General features: G+C 43.6%; 1 protein-coding gene across 3 annotated transcripts in view; it reads right to left on the bottom strand.

Annotated features, from left to right (window-relative positions):
• The window catches only part of STIM1 (stromal interaction molecule 1), a 162,593-nt gene that overhangs the window by 58,461 nt on the left and 80,645 nt on the right, over positions 1–23,487 (bottom strand). For all 3 annotated transcript variants that reach the window (XM_034759281.1, XM_034759280.1, XM_034759282.1), the window contains 2 exons: positions 7,592–7,706; positions 1,088–1,199 (listed from right to left, as the gene is read on the bottom strand). In XM_034759281.1, the coding sequence (XP_034615172.1) occupies positions 1,088–1,199; positions 7,592–7,706 (227 nt within the window). The remainder of the gene's footprint in view (positions 1–1,087; positions 1,200–7,591; positions 7,707–23,487) is intronic.

Genomic DNA, 23,487 nt, shown 5'->3' with positions numbered 1-23,487 from the left:
CATTCTGTTACCTTTTTTGACCACTGCTGCACACTGAGTGGATGTTTTCAGAGAACTATCCACAATGACTCCAAGATCTCTTTCTTGAGTGGTAACAGCTAATTTAGATCTCATCATTTTGTATGTATAGCTGGGACTACATTTTCCAACATGCATTACCTTGCATTTATCAACATTGAATTTCATCTGTCATTTTGTTGCCCTTTGAGATCCCTTTGTAACTCTTTGCAATCTGCTTTGGACTTAACTATCTTGAGTAGTTTTGTATCATCTGCAAGTTTTCCCACCTCTCTGTTTGCCCCTTTTTCCAGACCATTTATGAATATGGGGGACACCACTATTGACCTCTCTCCGTTCTGAAAACTGACCATTTATTCCTACCCTTTGTGTCCTATCTTTTAACCAGTCCCCGATAAGTGAGGGGACCTTCCCTCTTATCCCATGACAGATTACTTTGCTTAAGAGCCTTTGGTGAGGGCAGAAGTGTGCTAAGTACTGTACACACACATAAGAGATAGTCCTTGCCCGACAGACTTTACTCTCTGCACAGACAAGTCAGATACAGGGTGGGAGAAAAGAAAGATTATCCACATTTTAAAGATGGGGAACTGAGATTCAGCGAGTTGCCCCAGGTCACAGAGGGAGCCAGGAACTGAACCCACATCTGATTTGTCCTATTCCAGGCTTTAACCACAAGGTTATACTTCCCCTATGGTGTAGCCAGGTCCTGTTGACTGCAGAAGAGAGAGATGAAATCTGGGATTCAGGACAGTGTCTCCTACGTGGTAAAGTATAACCTTTTTCCCCGCAAGTTCTTGCCCTACCCGAACTCCCCCTAGAGCATATCACACCCTCTCCTTTCCTTCAGCTCACATCCTCTCACTCATCTCTGTGCAGAGGGCCAGTGCAAAGCCTATGCACCTTATAAATCCTCAGAACAGGACTTAAGTGGTGCAGGCCTTGTGCTAGCCCCTCTGCACCAGGAGGAATTTCACCCGCCATTATTTAATCCCATAAATATGTTCCTCTCTCTCTCTCTCTCTCACACACACACACACACACACGAGACGATGCAATCGGCACTAACCTGGGCATGGCATGTCCACTTAGCTGCAGTTTCCTGAAGGTTTCTTCATACTGTGGCAGTTCCACATAGGTGATTAGCCACTGCACCACCTCATCAACTGTCCAGTTATACACTGTGAGGGAAGAAAAAAAACCAAACAGCTGAATCCTTTTCTTGTGGAGCTGGAAGTCAGTTAGCTGGCAGCACCAACACATCTGCTATCTTCGTCATACCCAACACCCCAGGACAGAAGCTTCACCTGCTGCATCCCTCCCTTTCTCCTTCTGCACAGTAAAGATAAAAGCTGTGGAGGGTTGTCACAGGGTAGCTGATCCCTGTAGACAGAAAAAGCCCAGCTCCCCTGGACTGGGGCAGGTGAGCCCACTCCAGCTAATTAGAGAGGTCTGGGTTACACATGAGCCTACAAAGGGCTGCTAGTCAGCAGGAGTAAGGACTGAGCCTGGAGAGGGAAAGTCACGCTGGAGTGGAGCTAGTACACATGGTGGGTCCCTGGAGCAAGGGGCCAGGGAAGCAGCCGGGCGGCTGCTGCTCCAAGAAGGGACCGGAGCTGGCTGAGGCTAGGGTGCTGGTGTGCCGGAGACTCCTGAGGCGGGGTGGCCCCGAAGCCTGGGGCCAGGATGGAGTTAAGTCAGTTTTCTGTTTGTTGGATAACCTCCGCTAAAGAAATAAACCTCCTTGATGGAGACCGGGTGAGGCAGTGCATGCTTTGAAGCCAGGAGAAGGCGAGCTCGGTGACGAGGGTTTAAATCCTTCATTGCTGGAAGGCTGCTCCTTGTATGTCTGAGCAGCACATTTCGAGCTAATACAGCTTTTAGCTGTTTCGAGTACTGGGATGCACTAGACAAGCCCATCACCCCCCTGGAAACATGAAGCAAATCTGTCAGCACTGCACGCACAGATAAACCACCTTAAGTAACTAGATGAAGACCTGCAAAATGTCACGTGGGAATTGGCTAGGTGACCTTATAGGTTTTGTCAGCCTGTAACATCTTTGGTTGTGTGCTGATTTTTCATACTCTGTCCTGTATATATGATAAGTCTGCTGCAGAAGATTTAGGACAAACACGTACCAGCATACAGTGTCCAAAAACTGTCACTTTTCCCAACAGCTATCTAAGACAGGGGGGTATTTTACACTACAATTACAGCTCACGGGAGGAGGAGGATGACAGCATCAGATATACCAGCAGTCTGAAACAGCTCTTGGCAAAGATCGTGTTCAATTTCCTCACTGTGTGCATTACAGCACAATCCCGACTCCTAGGCAGCAGTGTTTGTAGCTTTATCATAGCAAGTGGAAGCTGAGAGGCTCTCAAGAGCCGCGATACAAAGCACTCAGGAGACAGATTAAAAATGGTCCGTGAAACTGCTTTGCTGGACGAAACCACTGGCACTTGTACAGTGCTTTCTTCACCTCCTTCACATGCTTTGTTAGGCTTCTGGAGGGAGTTACTTTGGCCCCAACTTTGAAAACTGTGTCGACTAATTTTAGGTGCATTCATTTTGAAGGAGTTCAACTTGGGACACAGCTTGATAGCAAAAGACTCCAAAATGAGTGGACAGCGGAAAATTTTGGCCTACGAAATTAGTTTTCTCTCTTGCCTTTAATCTTGATTGTACCCCAGGGACACTGCTAAAACAGAAAAAAGTCAAGCAGCAATACAACCATTAACCAGGGGTGAGTGGCTGTTTGCTCTACTCTGATATGTCTAGTGTAGCCTGCATACAGCATCTGCCTGGTTCATCCAGTGACATTTAGATAAATCCCAAATCATTCAAACAGGATCCTCTATTTGATGTCCAATCATTGCTTTAATTGGTTGTGACTATTGCATATTCTTCTATCCAAGACTTCAAGAGAGATCTCTCATACACAGTGTTTTTAGATCTCTAGATAGCTACCACAGCCTAATTCACCTCTGGTCTGAAATGGTTCTATGACATTGAAGTCAATAGTCAACTAATGCCAACAGTAATTTATACCTCAGCTCCCTCACTTTGAATGGATACATAAAAATCTAAGAACATCTTCCACTTCCCTCAGAGGAGATGAATACTTCCAGCTGGAGAGAAGGCCTGACAGGGTGGGAGTTCCCTTGTTTGACAGAAGCTAGTGTCTAATATGGGCAGCCAGAGGAAAGGCATATAATTTTAATGCAATCTCACGGGACTGTCAGTACAGAGAGATACAAAGCAGCACAAACACGACAGTAAACCCCACCAGTTTAAGAAAACTCTCTTACTGCATTAATTTAGATGATACTAGACATGATGGAAGCCAGACTGTGGGCCATAAAACATTTCCTTTACATCTGGCAACTATCAAGCATGAACGCACCCAGGGGAATTAGAAATTAAAACTGGATCTTTAGAACCTGGTGTTAAATACCAAAGCCTTCTAAATCTCTACTAGTGAGCATCACGAGGGGCTGGAATGAGTGTCAATGCCCACTTCAAACCTTTTATTAAAAAAAAATCAAGACAAGATTTAATGCTAATTTGGATACTGGTTCTACTGTCAAAGAGGCCAATACAAAACTATTTCAGATTTACAGCCTTCTTCTCTGCACCTCCTGCCTACAAGGAGAGGAATTGCAGCCTCCAACACAAGGAAACTGCTAGAAATACTAAGTCATTCTTGCTTACAGTAGAAAGTAGATCCCCACTCTTGGGCCCAGGCCCAGCTGAATTCGTATCGCTCCAAATTCTGTGCTGTTAAACCTCCTCACCAGAGTGTGGGGCAAATACCTACCTTACTGGTAGTGCTGCCCTCAGCTGTCTGGAGCTTTCTTACTGTATTGAAGGCAGCTTCCCTCTGATGGTTGCTGTATTACCAGCTCTGCTCTCTTTGGGAGACATTTTTTGATTCCCCACATCTAAGCTCATCTAACAGTTGATCATCATCTGCTTAGAACAGTAGTCATTGAGTATGTTTACATGAATTCAAGCCCCTGGTTTCATCAGAAGCTGCCTATTTTAGTCTTTCCTTTTGACATTATGTACCCATCTTGTCTTTGTTTTTTTTAGAGGAACTGTCTAAGAAGCAGTCCCGAGTCAACAAAGCTATAGGAGAGTGAACTGGAGTCTATTCTGCCTGAACTTCAAAGCTAACAGCTGAAAAAATCTTTATTTCTGGTGACAATGTAAAAGGCAAAAAGAACAGTTTGATTTTCAGACCTCAGCAGAATCTGCAGAGATGGCAGTTTAAAAAAGCATTTAATTTGTAAACTGAACAAATCTGCTCTGGGCGTCAAGTCAGCGAGAGACTCCTACCACACCATTTCAAAGCCATCTTTCAGATGACAACTGCAGCAAGAAAGCATAGCCTTCTTTGTGGACCTGATTCTACCAGTCTTCCACAATGGATGTACTAATGAATTCAGAAGAAGTTCATGCTCAGAAGGATTAGCCTCCATATGAGAATGAGAATAACCTTGGAAACGAACCATTTCATATTTTATTAACAAGATGAGGCATGTTGCGGCAGAAAAACTGAAGAGATAACTAAGCCCAATTCAGCAAGGGGGAAAATCATGTAACAGAACCATTTTAAGGAAATGCTACTTAAAATGTGTTTCAGGAAAAAGAAGAAATCAAAACAACGGAGTAACGTATCTTGAGAGCATCCTAGGATGTTCCAGCACTTAAGAGCTTCTGAGTTTAAATGGACATTCAGATACACTTAGGCAAAGCCATTTGTAAACAACGATACAATAGAATAAATATTTCTAATGTCAGACTTTCCTCGAACATACAGAAGACAAAATGCCCCGTAGCATCAATCTGATTTTTAAAGTGCTTTGGACAAGAAGTTTTAAACATATTGGCCACCCTAGTGAACAGAAGAATAAAACAAATGGGGCAGGGAACCAAACAATTCAAATTTTTGTTTTTTAAACACCCCATTCTTCTGTTCTTCTCCCAACACTTTTCTCCAGAGAGTTTCCAGTTGGTTGTAATTTGGAACCTAGAAAAGCGATTCCAGATTCATGCATGTCATTGCTTCATTTTCGAGTACCACAGACTCATGTATGCTGTTGGTGACTTATTAAGTCGCTCCTCAGAGACCATAAGGGATAATTAAATCAGTCATTTTTAAATTATAATTTATATACAGACACATGTCAACACCGCACTTTGAAGACAGAGATGCTTCCTGCCCCAAAGAATTTATAGTGTAAACGAAACAAGCCAAACATAAAAGAAACAGCACGAGGCTGAGAAGCTGAAAGGTTTGGAGGTTGTCAATAAAGTGATCAGAAGATTACTTGAAGAAGTGGATTTTAATGAGTTTATGAAACTGCCGGATGGGTGGATTTTAATAAGGGACTTGACGGAGGGGAGGAGAGGATGGATGGCAGAGAAGGCTGTTCCAGGTGCGAAGGCAGGATGATAGAAGGGCATGAATGGACTGAGGGGGAAGGACTGGGAGGAGGATATATGTGTTATAAATTACAACCTTTGTCAAGGCACATATTCTGCGACAAGCTGGCTGCATGTGGCACAGTGCATGGACTCTCCGACTAGACACTCTGTGGGAGCGTCACTTAAATTAAAAATGGAGATTTTAAATTCAATAAACAATGCATGATAAAGTCAGTAGAAAGGCCCCACGTTTCAATATTAAATTCCACTTATTCTACATTGCCCCCACCTTTTCATTGTTGAGGTAATGCAGCTTTCTGTATTTGTTAGAGTTGGCCAGAAACTGGAATTTCCATTCTGTAGGAAATTCCAAAAACTTACTAATTGATTGATAGAGAGAGAGAGAGAGAGAGAGAGAACAACAAATATTGTTGTGAACTGGAACACAAAATACATAAACATTTCCAAGTGTCCCTCAAAACAGGAAGCTGAAGTTTGGTTAGGAAAACATCACAGTGACATTTCATTTTGATCTTTTTGAAGTGCTTCCAACTTTCCCTGAGCTGTCCAAAGCCCCGGCAGCTCATCAAGCAAGGAGTTTGGGAGCCCAGGCTCTAGGGTAGCTGGTGAGCATGGGAGCCCCACGCTCCCCAGCAGCCCGTCAGGCAGGGAGTCTGGCAGTCTGGGGAGCCAGGGAGGTGGGCAGTTAAACCAAGCAGGTTTCTGATGGAAACCTGCCTGGCTTCTTTTGAAAGTTTTGTTGAAACCAACACATTCCTGTGGAACATTTCAATTTTGACAAATCAGCATTTTCTGACAAATGAGGATCAAAAAATTTCTGATCAGTTCTAGTATTCATGACTCAGAGATGTTGTCAGTGAAGCTGGAGGTTTGGGTAGCTGGACTAAGAACACATAATGATTTTGTCCCCATGAAAGGCAGTTCAAGACTGTGGGATACACACAGTTAGCTGGATGCTTCTGCTAACGTTCTCAGTAATGGCATGGTTAATGTTGACATTTTCACCGTCATTGTTAAGTTTCAGAATTAACAGCCCCTTGAGGTGGATGAGGCAATAATAGTGACAACATCCAGAGCCATATCATAAAGGAAGGCAGGGGAAGTATTTACAAAGAACGGCAGAAGAGGCATCTGTATATTATTCAGGAGGTGCTCACACCCTTTGTGAAGGTAGTATGCAATCTAGAAGTGTTTTCTCGATCCTAATTAACCCAACAGCACCAGGCATTACTGGTGAGCAGAAATGCCTTTTTCGTCCTGCGTATATAGTAAACTAGAAGATTATGGCCAGCTCTCTAATGTGGTCCTTTCCATGGCCATTTATGTCTTTGTGACCTGCCAATGGGATTATTGTGATGAGCACTATGGGGCTATCTTTAAAGACCACTCAGAAGTTTCAGCTAGTACATAAACAGCCTTAGGGAACAGATGATACCTACTTGTGTTCCAGAACCACACTGGTTTCCTACTTGTTTCTGTGAACACATGCTCTGAAGGATACAATTCTAGTGTTTGTCCAGTCTAATTTGAAATGTCTCAAGCAATGGAACTATCAACACTGTCCTCGGAAAACAATTCCACAGTCTAACACAGTGGTCTCCAAAGTGGGATGCGCGCACCCCAGGGGGTACGCAAGAGGATCCTTCGGGGTGCACAGCAGGAGGAGCACCGTCGGAGCAGCACCGCTTCGGCAGTTCGGGCGCCTTTTTTTTTTGTGTTTGGGGCGGTAAAAATGGTAGAGCCGGCACTGCGGTGCGGCAGGGGGTGTGTGCTCAAAAATTTTTTACTGATAGGGGTGCACGATCAAAAAAGTTTGGAGACCACTGGTCTAACAGTCCTCATATTTAGATGATTTCTGTGGGGTTCCTCTAAAAGAGCATGTTACTTATTATCTGGCTGTTACTAAGGTGCTGAATGCAACTGTATTGTTGTTCTCTGTATCCACTCAATTTTCTGCTTCAATTGACCACTCCAGATATTTTATTTGTGCTCCTCTTATCCCTCTGGAAAACTAAGTCCATGAAAAAAGTGACAGAAGAGGCTGGAACCAACCATGATCTTTCTGCTGAAAATACGAACAAAATGAATGCAGCAGTGTTTAGATATGAGAATTTTTACCTTCGGATGTTTTCCATGACTTCCAGAGATCTTCCACGCTGATGAGTTTATCCTCCCCATGGAAGGTGCTGTGTTTGACTGTTGGGTCATGATAATTTAAGTCTTCCCTCAGGAACTAGAAAAAGAATACAAAGGGGTTAGTCATTAATTCATAGATTTTTAATGACCGTTTAGTCAGATATCCTGCATAACAGAAACCATAGAAAATCACCCAGTAATTTTTGCAGCAAACATACAACTTGTCCATGATCAAGTCCATGATCAAGTCACCACTTAACCGTAACCTTAAATCTCTCACCGTACGGCAGGTTTTCCAGACCTTGAATCATCTTTAAATTGGGGGGAGGGATAGCTCAGTGGTTTGAGCATTGGCCTGCTAAACCCCCGGTTGTGAGTTCAATCCTTGAGGGGGCCATTTAGGGATCTGGGGCAAAATCAGTACTTGGTCCTGCTAGTGAAGGCAGGGGGCTGGACTCAATGACCTTTCAAGGTCCCTTCCAGTTCTAGGAGATGGGATATCTCCCTTAATTATTATTATTATCTTGTAACTCTTTTCTGAATCCTTTTCGATTTCACCATCCTTTCTGAAGCATGGATACTAGAACCAGACATAGTATTCCAGTGATGGTCTTATGGATACTGTATACAGAAGTAACCCCATCTCCCTGCTCTTACTTAAACTTGCCTTGCTTATACATTTAACAGTTGCATTAGCCTGCTAAAGCCAGGGTTGTGAGTTCAATCCTTGAGGGGGCCGTTTAGGGATCTGTGGCAAAAAAAATCTGTCTGGGGATTGGTCCGCCTTGAGCAGGGCAGGGACTAGATGACCTCCTGAGGTCCCCCTTCCAACCCTGATATTCTATGATTCTATGACATGCTAGTATGCATCTAACCCAACTCTGCAATTTTTGTTCCTGTTTTTCTGTAAATCAAAACACTGAACAAATTACAAACCCACCATTAGAACATAACCAACTTTAAACCCGTTTCCAAAAGCTACACCACTGTAGACAGGGACTTAAGAGATCTTCAGTCCTTGATTCTAAAATCAAAGTAATCCGAAGTGGATACTCTCTTCAATACTGGAGTCATAGGCAAAAGAGCTGATGCTAAGGTACCCTGCCAGTGTCTTCTCACCAGCAGTGCCAGAGGCAATCAGGTGTTAGGTACTGATGAAGGCTGGAGGTTGGCTCTGCAGAGCTAAAGAGTCATAAAAAGCAGTAAAAACGTATTTTTATCACTAACTTCAGCAAGTACGATTCTGAATTCACCCAGAAGTATATCTATTGTAATACTGAGTTGGCTCTTCAGCAACAAATTGTGTTCATCTATGTGTTTGAGAATTCTGTTCTTTAGGAGTGAAGTTAGGCTTACTGGCCTGGATTGCCGGGATCGCCTCAGGAGCATTCTGGTACAGAATAGGTTACATACCATGGTTGATAGTTCTCCAATTTCAGATTTGAGTTCCTTCAGAACTCTTGGATGAATATCATCTGGTCCTGGTGACTTATTACTGTTTAAATTTATCAGTTTGTTCCAAACCTCGTCTACTGACACCTCAATGTGGGACAGTTCCTCAGATTTGTCACCTACAAAGAATGGCTCAGGTGTGGGAATCTCCCTCACATCCTCTGCAGTGAAAAGGGGTGCAAAGAATACACTTAGCTTCTCTGCAATGGCCATATTATCTTCCTTGAGTACTCTTTTAGCATCTTGATCGTCCAGTGGCCCCACTTATTGTTTGGCAGACTTCCTGCTTCTGGTGTACTTTAACTTTTTGCTGTTAGTTTTTGAGTCTTTTGCCAGTTGCTCTTCAAAATTTTTTTTGGCCTGCCTAATTATACTTTTACACTTGACAGAATTTATGCTCCTTTCTATTTTTGTTAGTAGGATTTGACTTCCAGTTTTCAAAGGATGCCTTTTTGCCTCTAACTGCTTCCGTTACTTTGTTGTTTAGCCATGGTGGTACTTATGATGTTTTTAATTTGGGGTATACATTTAATATGAGCCTCTATTATGGTGTTTTTTAAAACGAGTCCATGCAGCTTTCATGCATTTCACTTTTGTGACTGTAGCTTTTCCATTTAACTAGCTTCCTCACTTTTGTGTAGTTCCCCTTTCTGAAGTTAAATGCTGCTGTGGTCAGCTTCTTTGATACTTCCCCTCCCCCCCACAAAAGGAGGTTAGATTTAATTTTATTATGGTTGCTATTACTAAGTAGTTCATCTATAGTCACCTCTTGGATCAGACCCGGTGTTCCACTTGGGACTAAAATCAAGAATTGCCTCTCCTCTTGTAGGTTCCAGGACTAGCTGCTCCAAGAAGCAGTCATTAATGGTGTTTAGAAACTTTATCTCTGTAGGTTTTAGAGTAGTAGCCATGTTAGTCTGTATCAGCAAAAAGAATAGGAGTACTTGTGGCACCTTAGATACTAACAAATTATCTCTGTAGTCCATCCTGAGATGATATGTACTCAGTCAATATGGGGATACTTGAAATCCCCCATTATTATTGAGTTTTCTATTTTTATAGCCTCTCTAATCTCCTGGAGCACTTCACAATCACCATCCTGGTCAGCAGTATATTCCTACTGCTCTACCTTATTCAAGCATGGAATTTCTATCCATGGACATGCTATAGTACAGTTTGAGTCACTTAAGATTTTTACTATGTTTGACTCTCTGCTTTCTTTCGCATGTAGTGCCACTCCCCCACCAGCACGACCTACGCTGTCCTTTCTATGTATCAGAAGTGGGCCTCGCAGCGCTCCCCAGGCTCCCCCCATCATCCGCCTACCAGACTTAGGGAAAGGAGGCTCAGCACTTCTGCCAGAGATGACTGGCGCCTGCTGAGAGTGGGGGGCACAATTTAAAGGTTTGCCCCCCCCCACAGCTTGAATCACGCACCCCCCGCCCCCACCTGGCACACATACCCCTCTCACCCTCAGCGGCCCCTCCCTGCAGCTCCCAGGTGTTAGTTCTGAGGCAAAGAGCTGGGAGCTGCAGGAGAGGCCGCTGCTTTAGATCCATGGGGAGAGGCAGCAGCAAATGCAATGGCTCTCCCTGCAGCTCCCAGCTGTTTGCCCTTGCCTCTCCCCACGGCCACAGCTCCCAGCTTGATGGCTCCAGTACCTGCCCTGCAGGGAGGGGGCCTGGCAGCACCATGTGACGGGGCCTGGCCACCAAACCCTGGCAAAAATCTGGTCACGTGCTCCCCGTGTGTCACCTCCAGCTTCTTCCAACCAAAGCGGGGGTGGGGGGTTGTCTCGTGGCTTCAGCCCTGCAGGATGTGCTTGTCGGGGCTTGAGGCTTCAGCAGGAGCAGGGCTGAAACCCCGAGCTCTGGAGACACCCCAAGCCCCGGCAGGCATGCCCTGGCTCTCGAGCTTCTGAAGATTGTGGTATGCGGCTCGGAGGGTCAGTAAGTTTGGCCACTCCTGCTATGTATTTTGTATCCTGATATCACCATGTCCCACTGATTATCATCATTCCACCAAGTTTATGTGATGCCTGTTATATCCTCATTTAATACCAGGCACTCAAGTTCACCCAAAGGGCTTGTCTATACTTACCGCGCTGGTTCGGCGGCAGGCAATCGAACTTCTGGGTTCGATTTATCGCGTCTAGTCTGGACGCGATAAATCGAACTCAGAAGTGCTCCCCGTCGACTCCGGTAATCCTGCTCGCCGCGAGGAGTACGCGGAGTCGACGGGGGAGCCTGCCTGCCGGGTCTGGACGGGGGTAAGTTCGAACTAAGGTATGTCGACTTCAGCTACGTTATTCACGTAGCTGAAGTTGCGTACCTTAGTTCGATTTGGGGGTTTAGTGTAGACCAAGCCTCTGTATTTAGATTTCTAGCATTTATATACAAGCGCTTATAAAATCTGTCACGTTTTAGCTGTCTGCCATTATGTGATGTAACTGACCGGGACTCTTTTTCGTTTGATTGTTTCTCTTCAGTTCGTACCTGTACTTTATCAACTTCTAGTCTCTCCTCTTTAGTAGGATATCAAGAACCCCCATTAATAGATCCTCTCCTAAAGGATATCTCCATCCAAACCATGTGCTCCTCTGCATTTCTTGGCTTTCCACAAACTCTTAGTTTAAAAACTCTACTACGACCTTTTTAATTTTACATGCCAGCAATCTGGTCCCGTTTTGGTTTAGGTGGAGCCAATCCTTCCTGTATAGGCTCCTCCTTTCCCAAAAGGTTCCCCACTTCCTAATAAACTTAAATCCCTTCTCCCTACCACCATCATCTCATCCACATATTGAGACCCTGCAGTTCTGCCTGTCTAACTGGCCCTGCAGGGGGAACTGGAAGCATTTCAGAGAATGCTAGAGATGAGGTCCTGGACTTCTCTCTCTTACCTAGCAGCCTAAAATTGGCCTCCGGAACCTATCTTCTATCTTACATGTGCAGTCAATTGAAACTTGCATGAGGACACACGGTTTGAGCTGGACCAAGTTTATTTGATTACTCCAGCACTCCCAGGGTGATGATCCACGAAGGCAATTTCACAAAAGAGAAAAAACAGACTCTTTGGTGATTAGTAGTAAAATTAGGCAAGCAAAATCCCTTATTACCAGGAACGCTCTCTGTTTTCAAATGTATTAGGTGCTGATGCTGCACTTATACAAGTCGATATGTATACACACAGTGTATACTATACAATAGTCTTAAAATTCATATTTTGCTCTGAATAGCTCTGATGAATAGTGGTGAAAAGACCATATTGATTTAGCTGAACATTTTGAAGTTAGAAAGGCGGGGGGGAGGAGGGGGAATCTGACCACCACACCATGTGACATCAGCTCCTCCCTTCAGTTCTTCTCAGCAGTACTAGTTTATGCTCCATTATGGTTATAAACTTCACAGGACACCAAACCATCACTCCCATTCGAGGGAGAATAGCTTTAAGTTAGTAAATAGGTGAGCCAAAGAAGGGAGCAAAGCAAAAGATGCAAACTTTTTTGATTTGTGACCTACATGGGATATGCAGCAATGTCATCTGGAGTTGCCACAACGGGCTGCTAAGAGTGCCTGTAAACACCCGCAGGGGATCAGCTGTTGCTCTGTATATTTAGCTCAGGGAGCACAGAAAGGAAAAGTGATCTCTCCGCTTTCCTTAAACAGAGCACCATCAAACCAGATTTCCGAGTACTCTCAGAAGAGGACAGTGTTGTATGGGATTTTCAACTGCTCGCATGGAAGAAGAAAGCTGGATTTGATAGTGTTACAAGACTCCCAACTCCCCTGACAAGCTGTTAAGGTGACCTACTAGTGACCTGCACAAAGAGCAGAGGCACAATACACCACAACTTTATATCCTACTGCATCTTTCAGACAAACTAACTGCTTTGACACATAAAAGGCAGTTAAATTATGAAAAATGGAAGCTCACTTGAGTGTTAAAATTAGATTTCCCTTTCTGTAACTGTTTGCAGAGAAGGTCACCAAGTGCACAGGAACCACAGAGTGTGTTGCCATCACATTACAGAACATAAAGAGATTTCAACTGAGGCAAGTTTTATAACTTCACAGATAAATATGCATGTGATAACTTCACAGATAAATATGCATGTGATAACTTCACAGATAAATATGCATGTGATAACTTCACAGATACGCATTCTCCTATGGCAGCTTCACAACGTAGCCAACAAACGCCTCTAAAGCAATCTCAATGTCAAAAATAACCCCAAGAAGAGAGCATACAATTTGGAAGCATGATGAAAAGAATTACCATTACAGGGAATGGCGAGCATAAGCAGAAGAGACGACTGCTGGACGTAGCAGTCAACAGCCATTCTGCATTGTTATACTTTCTTTTAAAGTCATTTGGTGTTCAAAACCAACTGGAATGAGAATTGTGAAACACAGCAAGAGCTGTCAAATGTCAACACATATAAGGGAACACCATCTGTACACGTGAAAAAGAACAGGGGACTAAGAACTTGGCTAGCACTGTGCAGAAAAAACATTTACATTAAGGGGTGAACAGGTTCCATAAGAACAGAAGAACAGCCATACTGGTCTATCTAGCCCAGCATCCTGTCTTCCAACAGTGACCAATGCCAGGAGTTTCAGAGGGAATGAACGGAACAGGTCATCATCAAGTGATCCCTCCCCTGTCCTTCACTCCCAGCTTCTGGCAATCAGAAGCTAAGGACACCCAGAGCATGGGGTTGTATCCCTGACCATCTTGGCTAACAGCCAAGTACAGACAACTTGAGGATTTCAATAAAGTGAGGGGCTTGGGGGAAATATGGGAGCTCCTAGTTTCTAGCATATGGCCACACAGATCATGTGTGATATACTAGTGCAAGTATTCAAGTCACTGTAATTAAAGTTACTGATAAATAATATCAGATAACTACCCTTTCACAAATCTCCACTAGGCTTCAACATTAACACCCAGGGTAGCTAAACGGGAGCAAGTCCAACATTTATCAGAACTATTATTTCTGGCTGTCTGCAGACTCTGACATCACTATAATGGTTACTTTAGGTTCACAGCCAGAAAGTTTTCTTTGCAACCACAAGCTTCAGAGACATTCCTAAAATGAGAATTTCAGATTCTTGAGAGCAATTATGTGGCACCTGTGACGGGTTGGATCACAGAAACCCCCTTGGGAGCTGCCACCTAATATACCAAGACTACTTTTATTTCTGTTTTCCCTGCCAGCTCAGGACTCCAGCACCCTGTCTTGCTGAGCCAGACACTCCCGTCTGCTCCAACACAGACCAAGGTCTGAATCACTTGTCCCAAAGCTGCAAGTTTACCTGAAAACAGCTCACAAAAGTGTGCTTGTCATTAGCACTCAGATATCCAACTCCCAATGGGGTCTAAACCCAAATAAATCCGTTTTACCCTGCATAAAGCTTATGCAAGGCAAACTCATAAATTGTTCGCCCTCTGTAACACTGATAGAGAGATATGCACAGTTGTTTGCTCCCCCAGGTATTAATACATACTCTGAGTAAATTACTAAATAAAAAGTGATTTTATTAAATACAGACAGTAGGATTTAAGTGGTTCCAAGTAGTAACAGACAGAACAAAGTAAGTCACCCAGCAAAATAAAATAAAATGAGCAAATCTATGTCTGATTAAACTGAATACAGATAATCTCACCCTCAGAGATGCTTCAGTAAACTTTTTCTCAGACTGGACACCTTCCGGGCCTAGGCACAATTCTTTCCCCGGTACAGCTCTTGTTGCAGCTCAGGTGGTAGCTAGGGGATACTTCATGATGACTCCTCCTCCCCTTTGTTCTCTTCCACCCCTTTATATATCTTTTGCATAAGGCGGGAACCCTTTGCGCCCCCCCCCCCTCCACACACACACTGGAAAAGCACCAGGTTAAAGATGGATTCCAGTTCAGGTGACATGATCACATGTCACTGCAAGACTTCATTGCCCACCTGCCAGCACACACATATACAGGAAGACTAACAGGTAAACACAGCCATCTGGAGACATTGGTCCTGGTTAATGGGAGTCATCAAGATTCCAAACCACTATTAATGGCCCACACTTTGCATAATTACAATAGGCCCTCAGAGTTATATTTCATATTTCTAGTTTTAGATACAAGAGAGGTACATTTATACAAATAGGATGATCACACGCAGTAGATTATAAGCTTTGTAATGATACTTTACAAGAGACCTTTCGAATGAAGCATATTCCAGTTACATTATATTTAACCTCATTAGTATATTTTTATAAAACTATTCCAGTTACATTATATTAACTTATTATTATGTTTTTATAAAACCATATAGACTGCACAATGTCAGAGCACCTTAAGAAAAAAATGCATAATTATAAATCAATTTACATATTTGCATAATCTCATTAAACATTTTAACCCTCTGGCTGCCACACTTTGTGTAAGGTTCATCTACCTCTCCACAAGGTTGCTTTATATCCGCAGATACCTGCATCCGAAGATGTGGATTCCACAGACCATTTTTGTTGATCACGGATCGGATGCAGATACAAATTTTGTATCTAGAGCCCTGCAAATCTGCGGATATTCACGGATCATTTTTGCAGATCGCAGATCGGATGCAGATACAAATTTTGTGTCCGGCTCTAGAATCCTGGCTGCGGATATTTTGGTCACTACAGACCTGAAATTTAAATAGAAAAAACATCCCACAAACTAAAGTTTGTTCAATTAAATCATGAGACATAGGTGTCCTTAAACGGAACTGGAACCACCTTTGACTGAATATGATCACAAATAGGTTGCTAATTAGAAGGGTTTTCCCACAAGAGCCAGTGCTCTCTCTTTAATTGGGGTCACCGCTATCATCTTTAAACTTGATGAGAATTCATCTCAACAAAAGGAAAAAACAACGATGCTTTAAAAGGACAGTTTAAGGTTGACAGTCAAATTTTCACTGGTCTTAAATATAGTTATTTTTAAAAAAACAGACCTTAATTTAGAAAAAAATGTGTCAATTACATCCGCCATGGAAAAGATGGCTGCAGTGTGGATAAAATCCCAATTTCTCAATTGAGCAAAGACTAACTCACTACAAAGCCAGAACACTGGGTTTCATTTGCACTCACGAGCACTCAGACATCACAACTGCCCCATAACTCTGCAACTCAAGCTTGCTCACGAGAACAGAGCAAGCTGAGTGGAGGGATAACTCAACATGCCAAAAAAAGGCAGCAGGTGGACTTTCAGGCCTGCTGGCCTTTCAGAACATCTGCTGAAGATGTACGAATTCTCACTGAGGTGACTGCACTCAACCTTCAAAATCACCCCTAACCTCCCCCTCACTAGTTTAACGGAGGAAACTATTCAAGATGGACAGAAAGGCAACTGACTCAGAAACAGGGACTTTCCAGCATTAGGGATATCCCACTACAATCCAGCAGCTGACTCCCAATTTGCACACTATGGAATTGGAAAGCAATTCTAAGGCTCTGCTTTTAGGACAGTGTCTGACCCCAGGACTAAGCCCTCTTCTATTACGCACAAATAAGCCCATCGTCAACAGAACCTGGAAAGCCTGACAGCAACCCAGATTATGCCTACAAAGCAAAAAAAATAATAACCTGCGTCAGCAAGTCTTAGAGCTCCGGTCAACTAACTAGGGCTCACAGGGATCGTGCTAGAGAACTTCCCTTGGCCTACATTATTATGTGTACTTCCACACATAAGAAACAAATAGCTCCCATACCCTTTGATGCCACTGGCTACCATTAAATTAGAGGGCTGGGTGGTCCAGCTTCCCTGATGTGTGAGCTACTGACAGTTTTTCCAGTTGCTTTTCTGTCCACACTAACTCAGTGGGTATCTCAGGCCAAGCCTTTGCTCCTGGTGTCAATTGTGGACAGGTAAAACGATGGCATTCTCCGAACGGACTATTACCTCAGTCGTTTTCACACAAATTTACTGAAATGGCCTGACATTCTACAGTTATTCTCAGGATAATTTCATGTCCTAGAAGAACATAAGAACGGCCATACTGGGTCAGACCAAAGGTCCATCTAGCCCAGTATCCTGTCTTCCGACAGTGGCCAATGCCAGGTGAACAGAATAGGCAAACAGAGACTAGGGACACCATCCCTGCCCATCCTGGCTAATAGCCATTAGTGGACCCATCCTCCGTGAATTTATCTAGTTCTTTTTTTAACCCTGTTATAGTCTTGGCCTTCACAACATCCTCTGGCAAGGAGTTCCACAGGTTGACTGTGCGTTGTGTGAAAAAAATACTTTCTTTTATTTGTTTTAAACCTGCTGCCTATTAATTTCATTTGATGGTCCCTAGCTCTTGTGTTATGAGAAGGAGTAAATAACACTTCCTGATTCACTTTCTCCACACCCATCATGATTTTACAGACCTCTATTATAGCCCCCCCCCTTAGTCATCTTTTTTCCAAGCTGAAAAGTCCCAGTCTTTTTAATTTCGCATCATACAGAAGCCGTTCCATACCCCTAATCATTTTTGTTTCTCTTTTCTGAACCTTTTCCAAGTCCAATATATTTTTTTTGAAATGGGGCGACCACATCTGCAGACAGTATTCAAGATGTGGGCGTACCATGGATTTATATAGAGGCAATATGATATTTTCTGTCTTATCTATCCCTTTCTTAATGATTCCCAGCATTCTGTTCGCTTTTTTAACTGCCACTGAACATTGACTGGATGTTTTCAGAGAACTATTCACAATGACTCCAAGATCTCTTTCTTGAGTAGTAACAGCTAATTTAGACCCCATCATTTTATATGTATAGTTGGGTTTATGTTTTCCAAAGTGCATTACCTTGCATTTATCAACACTGAATTTCATCTGCCATTCTGTTGCCAAGTCACCCAGTTTTGAGAGATCCTTTTGTAGCTCTTTGTAGTCTGCCTGGGACTTAACTATCTTGAGTAGTTTTGTATCATCAGTAAATTTTGCCACCTCACTGTTTACCCCTTTTTCCAGATCATTTATGAATATGTTGAAAAGGACTGGGCCCAGTACAGATCCCTGGGGGACACCACTATTTACCTCTCTCCATTCTGAAAACTGACCATTTATTCCTACCCTTTGTTTCCTATCTTTTAAACCAGTTACCAACCCATGAGAGCACCTTCCCTCTTATCCCATGACTGCTTACTTTACTTAAGAGCCTTTGGTGAGGGACCTTGTCAAAGGCTTTCTGAAAATCTAAATACACTATATCCACTGGATCTCCTTTGTTCACATGCCTGTTGACCCCCTCAAAGAATTCTAGTAGATTGGTGAGGCATGATTTCCCTTTACAAAAACCATGTTGACTATTCCCCAACAACTTATGTTCATCTACGTGTCTGACAATTTTGTTCTTTACTATAGTTTCAACCAGTTTGCCCGGTACTGAAGTCAGGCTTCCTGGCCTGGAGCCCTTTTTAAAAATTGGTGTCACATTAGCTATCCTCCTGTCATTTGGTACAGACGCTGATTTAAATGATAAGTTATAGACGACAGTTAGTAGTTCTGCAATTTCACATTTGAGTTCCTTCAGAACTCTTGGGTGAAAACCATCTTGTCCTGGTGACTTATTACTGTTTAGTTTATCAATTTGTTCCAAAACTTCCTCTAATGACACCTCAATCTGGGACAGTTCCTCAGATTTGTCACCTAAAAAGAATGGCTCAGAGGTTTGGGAATCTCCCTCACATCCTCAGAACAACTGCTGTGTTTAATCTGAAGATTAAACAGAAAACACAGCCATACAGGTTCCACATTTGTGAACATTTATATCCATTCAGATAATTTGCCCAGGAGCTGTCCTCCAGCCACCAATGAAGAAAAGTTTTCAATACATGACAAAATAAGAAGGAGCGTATAGCCTTGAAAGATGGAGAACAATGACTCAACAGGCAAGTCTAGCTTCAGGTGCAGATGTGTCCAGGCAGGCTAGCATTGACCATACAATTTACAAGTTTTTTTACACAGAGGCAAGCTCCGGACACAGATTCCCATGTAAGCTTCTCCAATGGCAATGAATTACCCCTACTAGGGAGGTGTTGCAGTGCATTGTGAAGCCTGGAATCACAGCACTTTGCAATACTTAACTCTGCCAATAAGCAAACAGAGATCACAATGTGTTTCCTGCAGTTGCAAAAGATCAATACATATCTACAGAGACATATTTACATAGAAATATTTGCATAGAACAATATTTGCGCATAAAATGCAAACGATGCAGGCTATTCTGAAAGTAAATTCAACAAGGAAATCACTTGGATTCTGAGAACAGGATACAAATTCAAAACCTTGAATAAAATATTTAGCTTTGCTGTTTTTTCAAATTTGAATCAGAAGATGGTCACTGGTGTTAAATCATCAGTTCTGGAAAGGAGTATGTCAACCGAAGGGAAGTCAGAGAACAACTAAAACTGTAAAGGGGCCAACTTGAAAGGAAAGATTAAAAGGAGTTAAATAATCATAATAGACGGTTTGCACTGGAGGAGTTCAAAACTCACTGTGGGACTTGAACACTTTGCCTTCTGACACAGAAGTGAGACAAAGTAAACCACAAAGCAACTTTGCTCCCCACTTACTCACTAGCTTGGTACTATGGGGGCATTTTCAGGTAATGTCTGCCCTTTCAATTGATGGCATACAGCTGCCTTCTTATGTTGGTTCTCAGGTTAGTGGCTTCTCTGCTGCTGCCGGAGGGTCACGAAGCAGTGGTGGCAGAGCACATTCTCCATCTACGCTTGGCTACGAGGGTGCCCTTTTCCCTCTCAGATGTGGAATTCACTATCTAGCTATGCCTTTGTCAGTTTCAGATTAGATTCATTCTGTGTGCTCTACACGGGCGACAACCCTTTTGAGACTTCAGCTGGTGCAGAATGCAGCTATCTGATGATTTACTGGTGACTCACACATGGAGTGGCACATTTTGCCATGTGCTCCATTGACTGCACTGGCTTCCAGTTTGTTTCCAGGTGCAATTTATGCTACAGTTACTATGCTTGCTATGGTTGGATCCTGGGTATGAGAGATGCTGTTCTCTCTCTGTGCTTTACTTCACCAGATGAGATCAGCTGGGATACCTGAGGTGAGATTTGCAAGTCTGGTGTAGGTCATTCCCAGTGAAGGGGGCTTGTCTCTGATAACCCCATTCCAACAAAGCCTGTGTTTGCGCCCCAACTGGGCATGTTGCAGAACTACCCCACTTCCACTTAATCTCTCTCTCTCTATATATATATAGAGAGAGAGAGAGAGAGAGAATGTCTGAGAGTCCCAGATTTATTTGCAAGAAGCACACAGCTACATTCCTACTGAAAATCTGCCTTTGCATGTTACAACTAACTTCCAGGCTTTGAGAAAGCTTTACTAATCCGTTGTGGATTTCTCAGAGAAGTCATCCAAGTAGCAAACCTCGGAGTTTGCCCTATAACCCACCGTGTCAGAGCTGCATGTATCTGGCAGAGGAAAGCATGGGGTAAAACCCTTCTCACAGCTTCAGTGACGCACAAGGGACCTTTAAAAACTAGAGCGACATGGCACTGCATCACTTTCCTCTCTTACAGCTGTTAAGCAGTCGTCTTCTTGACATATGAAAGGTCAATGGTCTGCAAATCCTGTTCCCCAGGCAATAGCCAGAGAGAGAGAACCGAAGGAGATAGACTAACCCTGCACCATTAGCAGCCCTTGGCACAAGGGTGTGAGGGGAGGATTTAGGCTTATTTCCAACAGTTGTCACAGCAGGCAGGAATGTGCAATTGGGCCTCAAACTGAGAACTAAGTCGATGCCTCTGATGGCTTCTGGTGTTCTCCTCTTTCATCAAGCCACAGAAAACGTGATGACAAAGACAAATTCTTTATGGCAGAGCTGCTGAGGCTGTGACTTCCCTACAGTTGAGCAGAACAGATGGAGAATTTGAGGAAGACAGGCTAGTGGACTAGAGGATGCTGTAATTTCTCGTCTTTCAGCTGAGTTTTAATTCACAGCCAAGTTGTAGGTGGGCAACCCATTGAAAATTAGCCATTTCAGTTGGCTGAAATACAAAGCTTTTATCATCATTTCCAAGTGAAAAATCAATGTTTATCCATAACAATAAGGAAATATTCTCCTCTGTCCATTGGGGAGTGTCATTTTTTTCTATATATTTCTTTTCTAATGGCCTGTTTCAAGAAGGCTGTGACAGCACTACAAAATTCCCAGGAAAAAACAGCGCAGAGAATACCACGGCAGATATGAGTCCTGCCCCAAGGATAACTAAACAGTTATCACAGCAAAGGCATGGGGAGAAGATGGCAGGGAACTTCAAAAAGAGTGTATATTTACGAATGAGGGCTAGTTTGTGGCATAACGCAATAAGGAAGACTTATCTGCCTAAAGTTGTTTGAGTGTGTGTGTTTTCTATCATATCTACTTTAAGTAACTATATTAATTGGCTAATTTCTTGTAGTATCATAGCAGAAATGGGTCTTAAAAAGGAACTTGGAGTGGGAGATGGCCTTGCAGATTAGCTCTGGGAGGCCATTCACGGTGTAAGTGTAGCATGGTAAAAACACAAGGACAGCTGTGCAAGAAACAGACAAACGAAGCAAGGAGATTGGTGTCACTGAAGGAGTGGAAAGAGCGGCCTGCAACATGACACCAGGGTCAGCGAAGCCCAGAGGCCAGATTTAGGGAGAGCCTTGAAGGTGAAGACAAGAAGTATTTGACATCATGGAGAAGAGAAGCCAGTGGAGGGGGATGTGATCAGGTCCATGGGTAAGGAGTACGACCTTAGCAGCTGCATTTTGAATGGACTGGAAGCGGTGATTCATAATCAGGACAAGAGATGAAGAGGGCTTGGATGACATATTTAGTTGTCTGAACAGACTGAAAAGGTTGGATATTTAAAGTGTTTTAAACTAGACAGTAGTAATGGTGGCAACTTCAATAAACAGCCGAGCCAGGGGATGGAAGGCTCAGAAAACTATCCAGAATGGAGTCTACGGGGAGTGTAATAATATTAATTATTATTTGTATTTCAGTAGCACATAGAGGCCAGAGTAAAGTGACAATACAAAGAACACACAAGACAGATTCTTACATCAGGTCCTGCCCTCCAGTTATGAAAACTAATTCATAGATTAATAATACTTTACATAGCGTTTATATAATGTCATCAAGCACATTCAAAGTGCTATACAAAACCCACTAATTAATCCTCAGCTCTTTCAACATGGGTATTGTCCCCATTTTACACATGGGGAAACTGAGGTAGACAAGTGAATTGACTGGCCCAAGTCCATACCATGAGTCAGCGGCAGAGCCAGGATTAGAACTCCAGAGTTTATAAAAAGGCATCTGAGACACGGAAAGCGACTGTACAAAATGTTTTCCTCACAGTGATGGGGGAATCCAGATGGAAGCTCTTTGATCAGTCTGGGCAGTGAAACTGAGACACAGAGAGAAGTGCTCTGTAGTGACAGAGCAAACAACTTGCCCCAGCAAGCTAGGAGGGCAGACGCTGGCTCTGAATTGACATGGGTTCACATTTTGGACTGATGAGCCTTTTCGTTGCAGCAAGTATTTTTAAAAGAAAGAGCTGCTTCATTATTATGGGCTTGTGTGACACACGGATTTACTGTGTGGGCTCAGGCAAGTATTTAAATTCCCTGCGCCTCCACTTCCTTATCTGCAAAACGGGGATCATACTGCCTCACTGGGGTGGTGGGGCGCGAGGGGGAGGCGGGAAGAGACTCGTTGTTGGGAGGATTAGTTAGTCCAACGTTAGTAGAGAGCTTTCAGCAGGCAGAGCGCTATACAAGAGCTAACATCACCGTAAACCAGCCAGTCACAATGGAGAAAACAAAGGCTTCACTTCACAACGCAGAAATTGCAGATTACACTTCTGTAATTTTTTTTTAAAAGGATCCAACTGTCCCATTTACGACCTCACCTCCCTTCCGAAGCACTTCCAGGTGGACAGCATGTACACAGAGCTCAACTCTGCTGTATTGCCTCGAGGAGGTACCAGGGGTCTAGTGCAGGGGTCTCAAACACGCGGCCCGTGAGTTATTTCCTGTGGCCCGCCATAGGCGCCGACTCCACCGGCAGCCAAGCTCCCCTCACTCCCCGCCTCCCAGCCCCCGAGCGCGCCGCATCCCCGCTCCTCCGCCTACCTCCCAGCGCTTAGGACTTTCCAGGAGGGAGAGGGGAGGAGTGGTGACACGGCACGCTCAGGGGAGAAGGTGGAGAAGAGGCAGGACCGGGGTGGGGATTTGGGGAAGGGGTTTGAATGGGGCATGGAGGAGGTGGAGTTGGGGCAAGGGTTGGAATGGGGGCAGGGAAGGGGTGGGAAGAGGCGGGGCAGGCGCGGGGCCTTATGGAAGGGGTGGAGTGGGGACAGGAACAGGCAGAGGGCGGGCTTTTGTATCTTTGTATGAAAA

Source organism: Trachemys scripta, chromosome 1, assembly GCF_013100865.1.
Source record: "Trachemys scripta elegans isolate TJP31775 chromosome 1, CAS_Tse_1.0, whole genome shotgun sequence".
Taxonomy (NCBI): domain Eukaryota; kingdom Metazoa; phylum Chordata; order Testudines; family Emydidae; genus Trachemys; species Trachemys scripta.
This window is presented reverse-complemented; position numbering and strand designations above follow the sequence as displayed.